The sequence below is a fragment of the Ovis canadensis genome, chromosome 14 (genome assembly GCF_042477335.2).
Source record: "Ovis canadensis isolate MfBH-ARS-UI-01 breed Bighorn chromosome 14, ARS-UI_OviCan_v2, whole genome shotgun sequence".
Classification (NCBI taxonomy): domain Eukaryota; kingdom Metazoa; phylum Chordata; class Mammalia; order Artiodactyla; family Bovidae; genus Ovis; species Ovis canadensis.
In genome coordinates this window covers 59507889-59520031 of record NC_091258.1, presented here as the reverse complement: position 1 = coordinate 59520031, position 12143 = coordinate 59507889, and the positions used below count along the sequence as shown (strand labels likewise).

At 54.9% G+C, this 12143-nt stretch overlaps 1 protein-coding gene across 2 annotated transcripts; it reads right to left on the bottom strand.

The window, feature by feature from the left end:
* KIRREL2 (kirre like nephrin family adhesion molecule 2) lies at nucleotides 1-8875 on the bottom strand. Of its 2 annotated transcripts, XM_069550392.1 has the most exons (15): nucleotides 8597-8875; nucleotides 8222-8371; nucleotides 7483-7632; nucleotides 7152-7312; nucleotides 6386-6536; nucleotides 6009-6114; nucleotides 5740-5888; nucleotides 5285-5412; nucleotides 5059-5191; nucleotides 4669-4769; nucleotides 4291-4510; nucleotides 3710-3814; nucleotides 3290-3390; nucleotides 2883-2948; nucleotides 1-944 (listed from the first exon to the last, which is right to left on the bottom strand). In XM_069550392.1, exons 1-15 carry the CDS (start codon nucleotides 8646-8648, stop codon nucleotides 609-611), a joined length of 2109 nt encoding a protein of 702 aa, XP_069406493.1. In that variant the 5' UTR covers nucleotides 8649-8875; the 3' UTR covers nucleotides 1-608. The 2 variants fall into 2 exon arrangements, with proteins under 2 accessions (XP_069406493.1, XP_069406494.1); XM_069550393.1 differs by lacking the exon at nucleotides 8222-8371.
* Between the last annotated feature and the right edge of the window lie 3268 nt (nucleotides 8876-12143).

Here is a 12143-nt window from a genome sequence, read left to right as displayed (position 1 = left end):
TTCACTTTGCAACTTTTTTTTTTAATTGAACATAAATATTCTCATTCCCAGATTCCAACACCACTCCTTCCCCCCTTCCCACCACAACAGCCCTCACCCTGTCCTTACTTCTTGGGTCCGGTTCTTCCAGGGCCTTTAAGGAAGGTAGACAGAATCAAGATGGTGGCCATCTTGGATTCCCAGGGACTGAATGGCCATTTTGGCAGCAATTCCATGGGTGAAGCAAAGTATCCCTCGGGGATAGCAAGGGCAGATCCTGTATCTTGATCTGCTTTATGTTGCCTTTCTTCTTAATGTGAGTGGCCATCTTGAAATCTCCTCTTTCAGTGTTTGGAAGCAATTTCCTTCTCTGTCCCTAACTCCCATAACCCCTGTCCCCATCCCTCTGCAAAGGGCCCATCTGCCCTCTTGAATCTCTTTTATACAGAGGAAGAGGCAAGCCCAGCGGCTTTCTTGCAATGACCCAGGCAACTGCAATGATCTTTCCCTCCCCTCAAGGTTCAGTTTTGGAAGGGTTTGTTCCATAGCCAGTTTGTTCTGGTTACTCAGAAATCAGGACAATCCATTATGCTAGTTGAAGATCCCAAGACTCTTCAGCGGGAGAGATATCACACATGAGTCTGGAGACGTGGGTGGCTGGGTGTGGGGAAGGCAGCATATGGGAAGGGGGGAGTGCTGGGGGCCAGATCTGGGGGTCCAAAGGATGTGGGTTTGATGTAGCTGGTAAAAGCTCGAGGATGAGGTGTGGTCAGATAGCCTGCTCGGGCTCTATATAGTCTGCAGGGGGGGACCATGCCCAGATGTGGATTGAAGTCATAGAAGGTAGGGGTTCCTGGAGGTCCAAGAGGGGAGGAGGGTGGTAGGAAGAGACCTCCTCCAGGGGCTTCTCCAAGGCTCAGGCTCACACTGACTCCTCGGACCTTGTAGTAACCATTGGTTGGGTCCTGAGGGGACAAAATGGGACTTGGTAAGGTGTGTGAGGGTATACACGGGTGACGGTAAGTGACTAGAGAGAGACATTGAGAAAGAACCGTACCTAGGGAGAGACAAAAAGATAGAAGGAGGAGAGGCAGAGAATCCAGAGACATATAGAAGGGCAAAGAGGCACAAAAACAGTAACAAGAGATGAAAAGACAGAAAGAGATGGACAGAGAAAGGCAGAGACAGAGGCCTGCCAAGGGATGGTGGTATGGAAGGAGATGCAGAGGGAACAAGAGAGAGAAATGGAGATCAATCAAGACATCCATTCTTACATTTGCTCAACAGCCCAGAGGCTTTGATTCTATGTCATGCCCTGTGCTGCTGCTGGAGACATCTCTCTCTAGAATAGACCTAGTCCCATCTTCATGGAGATCGCAGGTCAAAGGAGAAATGATGAGTCACCAGACAGAACCAGGAAGGGTCAGGGATGCGATGGAGGAAATTCGGGCAGAGTGACTGGAACAGTGATGGGAGAACCTTCAGACTGCGGTGGGGAAGCCTAGATCACAGTGGTCATAGCTGTGACAGGTGAAACAGAATGATTGGGGCTAAGAGGAGAGAAGCAAAAGTTTTCCAGCACAAAAAGTGTTTGAGGGCTTTCCTGGTGGTCCATTGGTTAAGAATCCACCAGTCAGTGCAAGGGACACTGGTTTGATCCCTGGTCCAGGAAGATCCCACGAGTCATGAAGCATCCAAGCCTGTGCTCCACAACTACTGGACCCATGTGTTGCAATGTGCCCTAGAGCCTGAACTTTGCTATATAAGAAGCCACCAAGATGGGAAGCCCACACACCACAGCTAGAGAGTAGCCTCTGCTCTCTGCAACTAGAGAAAAGTCTGCCGGAAGCAACAAAAGGCCCACCACAGCCAATCAATCAATCAATCAATCTTAAAAGCAAAAGAAGAAGAAATGTTTGAACTGACACCAGAGGAATAATGGAGAGAATTAGGTAGGTATGTGAAGAAAGGGGGCTTCCCAAGTGGTGCTAGACGTAAAGAACCTGCCTGCCAATGCAGGAGACATAAGAGATGTGGGTTCGATCCGCAGGTCAGGAAGATCCCTTGGAGGAGGGCATGGCAACCCGTTTCAGTATTTTTGCCTGGAGAATCCCATGGACAGAGCAGCCTGGCAGGCTGCAGTCCATAGGGTCACAAGGAGTCAGACAGGACTGAAACGACTTAGCATACATGCACACGTGAAGAAAGGAGTGTTTCAGGCCAAGAGACTAGCATCTGCTAGGTAGAGAGAGAGAGAAGGGCTCTGGACTGGGAACTGCGGTCACTGGAGCCCCCGAAAAATGGGGCCCCAAAGGAAGGACAAGTTTGGGGAAATATGAAGCTAGTGTGGAACCTGGTAGGCAGAAGGGGCCTGGGTGAAGCAACGGGGGAGAGGCATCTAGGAGGCCTGATGTGGGATGTTGGCCTCTGATGGGGAAAGCACAGGCAGGGTATAACCTTGACTGGGGCTCAAGATGCAAGCCAAGGCTGGGGCAGATACGTGGGCATAGTCAGCAGACAAACCAACTGAGACTGTGGAGGTGGGTGAGACAGCCCAGGAGGCAGCAAGAACTGGGTAGAGGGGGACTTCCCTGCTGGTCCAGGGGCTAAGACTCCCTGTTCCCGATGCAGAAGGCCAAGGCAGGGTTTCAATGCAGTTAGATCCCTGATCAGGGAACTAGATCTCACATGTCACAACTAAAAAAAAAATCCTGCATACGGCAGCAAAGATCAAAGATCCTGCGTGCCACAACTAAGACCCAACACAACCAAATAAATAGATAATATTTAAAAAATAAGAAGTGGGTAGAGGGACCTAGGGGCCAGAATGAAAAAGGAGGGAACAGAAGTGGGGAGGGAGCTGGAGACACAGTGAAGGGATCCCCGCTTTTCCCAGCACTCACCTTGGTCTCCAGAGCCCCCTCCTCATCTAGAACCAGGTCACTGTGGTCTGTGTGCACGATGGGGCCCTAGGGTATAGTGCTTAGTGAGAGGGAGTGTAGACTACACTGCAGGGGATGCCAGACCCCAGAGACCCTCAGTTGAACATCTGAGGCCAGAGAGGAAGGGCGAAGGGCACCTGGGAACTAGGGTCTGGACATAGGACAACAAGGAGCCCTAGGGATAGGGATAGGGAATAATTGGGATGGGGCATACTTGGATTTGAGGGACGTTTGGATCTAAGGGTCACTGTTGGGACTAGGGCTCTATTTGAGTTTTGGGGGCCCAATTGGGATGGGGATCACAACTGGGACTGGGTTATTATTCGGGTTTTGAGGTACCATCAAGTCTGGGGACCCTCACATCCTACCTGATCTTTGCTGCTGCCTGTCTCCTCCTCAGGGCCCCTGGAACTGGAGCCATCGTTGCTCCCTGGGATTCGCACCAGGTTCTTTTGCTTGGAGAAAGAGGCTGAGGCCAGGGACATTGGAGGTGAGGGCAAAGGTAAGTGATGGGGCTGGGTCACGGTTTGTGGAGACCAGTGAGCAGGAGGAGAGTGGACTGGGGCAAATCAGGCTGGAAGGCTGGGAATCAAAGGGACCACTGACCGAGGAGGGTGAGGGGTGTGACCCTGAGGAGATGGAGTTAGAGCTTGAGCTGGGAACCAGGCTTTGAATGGGAGCCAAGCCCAAAGTGAGTCTGGAGAGGCAGGACTGGGACAAGCCCCAAGGCCAGAGCAACCAGTGTACAGGGCCTGTGTGGGGGTCTGGGGTGGGGCTCAGACACTGACCCCTGCCGTGGCGCCAGCAGCAGAGGGCCACCCCAGTGATGATCATAAGGAGAGTCGTGGCCACGGCGGCCACTCCAGCCACAATCCGCACAGTGGGCAGCAAGTCTGTGGGAAGAAGGGGAGGGGGTTCCTGAGGAGGCTGAGCAGATGACTGAGCAGGAACTGGGGAACAGGGCTTGAGTAAGGGAACCTCTGCTCAAAGGTCATCAAGTATGGGGATTCCCAAGTTTAGTAGTCCCCTAGCTTGGGGTCTCTGGGTTTAAGAGCACATGAACTTGGGGTTTCATAAGTTTAGATTCCCTGACTTTAGGAAGCCATAAAGTTTGAAGGTATTTTACTTTGCAATTTTCTATATTTGGAGGTTGTCTTCTTTAGAGTCCCTAAGTGTGAGAGGTCTTTTAGTTTAGGATTCTGTATTTAAATTATTGTTGGGGGTGTGGAATCTCAGGATTCAAGGGACTCCTAGTTTTGAGGCTCCCAAGGTTTGAAGGCTCTGCCTTTGAGGGTCTTCCGTTTGGAAACTGTGGCATTTTGAGGGTTTGAAAACCTCAGATTTGGGGTCTTCAGGCCCAGAATCTCACCTCTACGGCCCAGGCTGACCTGGGTGCCTCCCTCACCCAATCGGTTCCGGGCAGTGCAGTTGAAGCCCCGGTGAAAGTCGGACTCCTGGGTCCCCGAAATGTGTAGCACAGAGATCAGGCCTGGACCCTGTCCCGCGAGGCCCTCTGGGGCTGGGAAGTTCTCCACCAGGAACCGACCCCGTGACCCCGCCGTCAGGAAGCCCTCATCCCAAGACCATACCTGGGGGCACAAAAGAGGAAGGTCACTGAGGAGACTCGGGAGGGCGAGAAGGTGTGGGCAGGGTCTGGGAAAAGTCAGAGGTAACCACAGCGGTTTGGGGAGTCTGTCTAGGAGGTTCGTGTGGCCGGATGGGTCATGAGAACGGGGACTTTCCTTACCACGGCTTCTGGGGCAGGGGAAGCGAAGACCAGACACTGGAGGCGGGCGGGGCCCCTCAGGAAGGCGGGTGCAGAGTGCAGAGCGGTCACTACTGGGGGAGCTGGTGTGGAGATGGTGGACCAGTCAGAGGAGAGGCCCCGCCCTCCCCAGAGCCCATTCTCAAGCTGGCGGGGTCAGGCCTCCGCTCTCCCCACTAACCTCAACCTACCATCCCACTCCTGTCTACAAACGTGAACCCTACTGAGGCTAGCCTTTTGTAGGTCCAGCTGCAATCTCCAGGCACCCCAACCCCTTCTCATGGCCACTCTCACTCCCATTAGACCTCATCCCCTCTGCCCACTTCTTATCCCAGAACCCACTGGGTCCACTAGGGAGCACCTCTTTCTCACCGTTCACAGTCAGCCTAGCTTCCGCAGCGCCACCGCCCTGGCCAGAGAGCCCCGGCTCGGCCCTGCACACGTAGTCGCCTGCATCCTCGGGCCCCACCGCGGGAAGACGCAGCGTGGGCCCGGAGGCCAGCACCTGAGAAAGGGAAGGGGCGTCAAGGGCACGACCTTGGGGGGAAGTCCCTCCCCTACTGCCAGCCGTGGCCACAAGCCCCAGATCTGGCCTCACCTGTGCGTCCCTGCGGCGGGTCCAGGTTACCCGTGGGAGCGGATTCCCGCGCCAGACACAGCTGAAGGAGGCGTCTTCTCCTACGTCCACCGACAAGGGTTTCGGCTTTGCCTGTAGAATCGGCCCAACTGGAGGAGACCGAAGAGGGGCCACATGACCAGGGAGGGATGTAACTTCTGTCTTCGGAGCAGACGCTCAGAAACGACACCCACAAGGGCCCATTGGGTTGAAGCCCCCAGTTAACTCGGCGGCGCACGTCCGACCCACAAGCCTCAATCCCACTCTCGCCCCGCCCCTGCTCCACTTTGGCACTGATCCAGCACAGCCAAATCCCGCCTAAATCCTACATCGGGCGCACCATCCCCAGCAGCCCTTCGCAGCCACGCCTCATGGTAGCCGCTGTCCCATTCTGCTCGCCACACTCTGGCCACACCCACGGCCCCGCCCCGGCTCACACTGCACGTCCAGCGCTGTGCTGCGGTTGGCGCTACCCACTGCATTGCTGACCTCGCAGGACACCGGTGCAGTCAGGAATGAAGCGTCAGCCACTATCTCCAGCATTGGCCCGCGGGCCCCGAGCACCGGGGAGCCCCCCTTTGCCCATCTGCGAAGATGGTGGGGTGTTATTGTTGTCCTTGCTCCTCAGGCACACCTACTCAGGTTCTAGCCCCAGTCCTCCCCAAGCTAGTCCTCCAGGCTGGGGAGAAATGACCTGGGTCCTCACCTATAGCCGGTGACAGGAGGCTGGGCTGTGGCCTGGCATAGGAAAGTGACCTTCTCTCCTTCCTGCACTGTCTGTGGTTCTGCAGACAGAGTAACCACTGGGGGGTCTGTAGAGGTAAGTCAATGGTTAGTAGTGGGCGAGGACATGGAACACCTCCACTGATGACCTAGGAGTCCAGTTCTCAGCTCCTCCACCCCAGAAGTCTGATCCTCAGTCCCCTTCTCCCTTTCAGCTAGCAGTCTAGGCTTCCAGTTCCCAATTCCCCCAGGGAACCAAGGTACACAGCCCCCGCCTTTCTCATGCCCTGAAATCCAGATCCCAGGTTCTTCTTTCTCCAAGGACCTCAGGCTCAAAGCCCAGTGTCTGATTGCACTCACACTGCAGGCTTAGTGTGACAGCTGTGTCCTTCCCTGCAGGCAGCGCCTGGCTCCGGGCCCGGCAAACCAAGGTGGCTCCATCATCATGGCTGGAAGGGGTCAAAGACAAGATGCTCTCCACTGACCCGATGGTTCCTTCCTTCAAAGGGGTCTGTAGGTTGTGAATAATAATGATGATTTCATTTACCTTTAGGTAGTACTTAATGTCAGTCACTCTTCCAGGCATTTATAAATATTCCTTTATTTAATCTTCCAGTAATCCTAGACGGGCATACTACTATTAACTCCACTGTACAGAAAAGTAAACTGAGCGGCAGAGAGGTTAAGATCAATCAACTAACAAGTGACTGGGACAGGATTTAACCCAGGTAGTCTAGCCCTATGGGGGCTTCCCAGGTGGCACTAGTGGTAAAGAACCTGCCTGCCAATGCAAGAGGCATAAGAGATGCAGCTTTGATTTCTGGGTCAGAAAGATCCGCTGGAGGAGGGCATAGCAACCCACTCCAGTATTCTTGTCCAGAGAATCCCATGGACAGAGGAGCCTGGCAGACCATGGGGTCACAAAGAGTCAGAAACGACTGAAGTGACTTAGCTTGCACGCACAGTCTAGACTTAGAGTCCCTATGCTTAAGTACATACCAAGGATCCCAAGCCTTGAATCTCTGCCTTTCATGCCCTTCTCCTCTGCATGAGCCTGTGGTCTGAGTGGACCCCCGAATTTCCCAGAATGAGCAAGGAAGGGCTGGCACAGAGACTTGGACCTAACCTGGCGGAAGATGGCCCCGTCCAGCCGGACCCCATCTCGAAACCACAGCAGCTCAGGGGTAGGGTGGGCATCACCACGGCTCCGACAGGTCAGATTCGCAGGAACCCCAGCAACCAGAGACACAGAGGGGCCGCCCAGCACCTGGGGGGGTTCTGGAGGCACTGTAGGGTGGATCTGGGGTCGGAGCTGGATCCGGGTCCTAGAGACCCTGATCTTCCCAGCTCTAACTGCCATCTCCTTCGTTCTCGCCAGACTCTGATATTCCCGGCTCCCTGGGGTGGTGAATCCCCCTCCCCCGGGCTCCACAGGGATAAGTGGGCTGAGTCCTCACCCAGCACATGCAGTCGGGCTGGTCGAGAGCGGAGGCCAGCTTGTGTCGCTTGACATTCATATGATGCTTGATCCTCTAGCTCCACGGGTCTAATGTGGAGGTCGTGCTGGCCACTCGCTGCATTCCCTGATATCCAGTACCGGGACCAGCCTGGGGTCAGGGACAGAGGCAGTCACACTGTGGTTCTGAGTTCCTGGTCCCAGGCCTCCATCCCCAGGCACCTCACACTGGAAAGACACTACCAAAAGTGGGGGCTGGGCCAGAGAGACTAATCCCTTCCCAGTCCAGTGTCGCTACAAACTTAAGGGGATGATAAATTCAGGGGGAGAAAAAGCAAGAAAACAATTGCCATAAGAATCAGAGTAGATACTACCTGTAGGTAGTAGGGAGGGAGGGAGCTACGAGAGAAGGGAATAATAAGGAGGGCTTCTGGGGAGCTGGCAACAGGGCTGGGTAGTCGTTACACGGATATCTATTTTAGAATTATTTGACAAATCTTCCATTTATGTTTTATGTGCTATTTGGCACTGATGCACTATTTTACAATCCAAATAAAAATTTCCAAACCCTATGGGTCAGCTCCAAAGAAGATCCTGAAAATTCAAGACTCCCAAATGTTTCCCTGAGCCCATTAATTTCCTAAACTTGAAAATGTCAAACTAGAAATTTCAGTTGTACCTCAAGCCCAGCATCCTCACCCTGGAGCCAGCCCCTCCCAGAAGAGATAGTAAAGCCTCACCTGGAAGGTCCCTTTCGCCCCCTAGAGCCAGCCCGTCCTTAGTCCACTGAACCAGTCCCCGGTAGGCGCCCAGGGCACAGGGCAGCCGGGCCTCGTCTCCCAACAGAACTACCTGGTCCTCTGGCTGTTGCAGAAAGTGGGGTGCCAGGCCTAAGAGAGCGGGGCGAGGGAGCAGAGCCAAGCTTAGCATAGTCAGGAGCTCCCGATTAAGTCCAGTCCCCAATCCGCTCTGCCCTCAGACCCAGAAGCCCAGGCTCCCAGAGTTCTCTTCCGTCAGACCCAGGAGTCTGGACCCTCAGCCCCATCTATCCCAGCAAAGCGACAGCTGGCAAACGACCCTCCCCTGTATGTATCTGCGCCGGCCCCTCGTGGTACCTGCACGCCCCCTGAGGCAGAAGGAGAGGACGAGGAGTACTGGCCCGAGCATCCTAAGTGTGTCCCCCAAGACCCAGCAGACTTGTTGTTGCACTGGTTCCCAGCCAGTTCCTTTCTCGGAGCACACTTCCTTTCTCGGAGCACACTTCCCACCACTCCGGCCTGGAGTCCCCTCCGCTCCTGACTCTTCGCCCCAGGCTAGAAGCTCCCCTCTCTCTGACCTGGAGGTCCCCTCGTCTGCTCCGCCGCTCTGAAACGCCTGCCAGTTCGGCGCGTCAGGTCTCCGAGAGACCCTGGAGGGCTGGTTCCCACTCGCCCCGCCCCGGCCCGCCCCCTGGGATACCCGCCCTCTTCCCATTGAGAAACTCCCGCGGCCCGACGCGGATGAATGGGGGCACTCAGGGCGGCGTCCCTGCCAGCGGGTGGACACTCCAGCCCCCTTAAGGTCTGGGAGCTGGAACACCTGGGTTGAAGCCGGGGGTACCGTCTGGGTTGGACATCTGCACCCTGCCGGGGTTGGGGGATGGCTGGGGGTGAGGAGGAGGGAGGGGAAGGAGTGGAAGAAACTTGCTCAACCCGGGTCCTGGAGGGACCGCGCTGAGTGGAAACGCAGCTATAAATGGGAACCCTTGGGGACTCGCTAGTTTCCGCGCCCTGGGGAGGAGGGGCCCGGGGCTCCTCTGGGCCTGTGGGTCAAGAAGAGGGCACCATGTTTGCCTGGGGGGCTGCTGGGACCCTCGAGAAGAGAGAGTTCAGTTCTCCCCACCTCAAAACGCCTTCAATGCCTGCCTTTTTACCGCTGCAAATCAGAGCTCGTCCTAAGATCCAGGAATCCAGCATCCCCCCGCCCCTCCTTTCCCAGGACCCTGCAGTTCTGGACCACCCCCTCGCCCCACTCAGCAGTGGTTGCCGGGCGACGGCTGGGAGGCGGCGGTGCCCGGGCTGAGTCAGGCAGGGAGGCTGGGAACCGCGCAGCTTGTCCTGACGGCTGCATGTCGCCCAGCTGGGGCGTTCCCACGCTGCAGGCCGGCGGTGCGCTGCGCAGCTGGCGGGGCAGGTGGGTGGAACCCGAAGCCGACAGAGGGGGAACTGGGGGCCTGAGACCCTGGGTATGACATTCTTAAACCTGTAGGGATTGGGGATCTACACTCCGTTGTTCTGAGCTCAGATTCTTGTGTCCCTAAATAGCAGGAACATGGACACCGCCCCCCCCCCCACCCCAGGATGCTAAGACCAGAACCTTCAGACCTCTGATGACCGATAAGTTAATGGCCTGAACCCCGAATTTCTGAGGCGTTGGGGACTCAACTAGGGCCCCTGCCTGAAGCAGAGTGCAGTTGGGAAAGGATGACCTGAGGTCAGAAAATCTGCTCTTAAGTCTTAGAGTCAGTGGATTTAACCACCAATCTCTCTCCCACCCCCTCACAGGCCCCGGAGGATTTGAAAATCAGCCGACAGTGAACATCTGCCCTAAGTCCTGTGTGTGTGTGTGTGTGTGTGTGTGTGTGTGTGTGTGTAGGGCTAGGGGGGAAGGACTGCAGGCCTGAACCCCCAGGTCCTTGGGAAAGAGGGACCTGGACTCTGGAGTCTGAGTGGCTTCTGTTTCGGGGATTCAGCCCTTGGATTTTGAAATAGGCTGGGCTTATGGCCAGGACTCCTGAGTCTTAGGGGTGGAAGGCAGGTAGAAAGGCTGTTTCTCCAGGCACCTGACATCACTTCCCCTTCCTGGCTCTCTGGGGGCCACAGGCATGGAAAGATGGAGAGTTTGAGGTCCCAGGAGCATCTAGAGAAGGAAAACATCCAAGGTGGAGGGTGGAAGGTTCGTGCTAATTAAAGGTCCCAGCAACGGACAGCCCCATGCCCGGGCCCTGAGGGACACCATCTGGTGATAGCCCAAGACAGAACCTCCAGCTGTGCACCCAGCCCATTTCCCAGGAGGCGTGAGGCCAGCTGGGAGAGGAAACGTGGGAGGAGGGCAAGGAGTTAATAACGGAAGGGAAGAAGACAGACTAGATTAGAGTCAAAGATGGAGCTGTGGGGGCTCAGCCCAGATGCCTCGTAGATGCCTCGTCTTGTGTAGGGAGAAGGACCAGATGGGGGTCATGGAGGGGAGAGAGAGAAAGCGAGCAGTTCCAATTCCTGCAGGAGATCAGCAGGCAGAAGAAGCTTATCCCGTGTGGGTGTATAGGCGCACACTGGGGTGGGGAGGGCAGGCTGACCAGCATATGGTTATAAAATTCAAATATGTGACAGGAAGACTCAAAGACAGAGAAACGAATAAAAGAAAGAGGCGGAGTCCAGGCTGACTGAGAGCAAATATTTATTGAGCTCCTGGTGTGTGTGAGAGACAGAGCATCAGGAGGGAGAGAGGGAGAGATGAGAATAGAAAGAGAAAAACAATGGGGACTTCCCTGGTGGTCCAGTGACTAAGACTCTTCGCTCCCAATGCAGGGGCCTGGGTTTGAGTCCTGGTCAGGGGACTAGAGCTTATATGCCACAACTAAAGATCCTGCACACCACAGCTAAGACCCAGTACAGCCAAATAAATTAATATTTAAGAGAAAAACGGAGACGTGTACAGGCACAGACAGTGACAGAGTTAAAGGCTGACTGAGAGGTAACCACCTAACGGAGAGAGATGGGGAGAAAGACACCGAGTCAGAGAAGGACACTCTCAAAGTGGTGGAGAAAAGAAAATAAATCAAGATGAACTGAGGGAGGGAGAGAGACAGAGACACCCAGAAGGAAAGAAGAGATAGAAAGAGACCGAGGGAAGCTACGTGAACTAGAACTCACAAGACCCGTGCCAAAGCGTCCGCACATCGGGCTCAGTGCTGGTGGCCTCGGACCCTGCCTTTCATTCCCACCCACTCTGATGGCCCAGCACGTTTACACCTGAGACATTTACACACACACACACTGCACAAGTTTTCACAGATCACAGTTCACTATCAACTTCCCCAGGCACGTTCACTTATGTGCATTTCACACGTGTGTGCACAGATATATGCGCTCTCCCAGTCTCTCGCACACACTTGCACACTCCTCAGCAGAGATTCATGATCTCATTGAGAGGGAGATGTCTACTCAAGGAGGGAAGAGGGGCTTCCCTGGTGACTCAGTAGTAAAGAATCCACCTGCCGATGCAGGAGACACAGGTTTGATCCTTGATCCAGGAATATTCCACATACTTCAGAGCACCTAAGCCCCTGTGCCACAACTACTGAGCCTGTGCTCTAGAGCCCAGGAGAGGCAACTACCGAGCCCACATGCCACAATTACTGAAGCCCGAATGCCCTGGTGCCTGAGCCCCGCCACAAGAGAAGCCGGCATAAGAAGCCTGTGCACCGTAACTACAGGGTAGTTATGTCTGCAACTAGAGTGAAACTGTCCAGTAACGGAGACCCAGCACAGCCAAATAACATGCAAATAAAATTATTTTTTAAAGTTTTTTAATTGAACAAAAACAAAGTAAGGAAGGGACTTGAAGGTCAGGTACCAGGGTAGGAAAAGTGGGGGAGTCTTACCCCCAGGCCAGGCCCAGCTC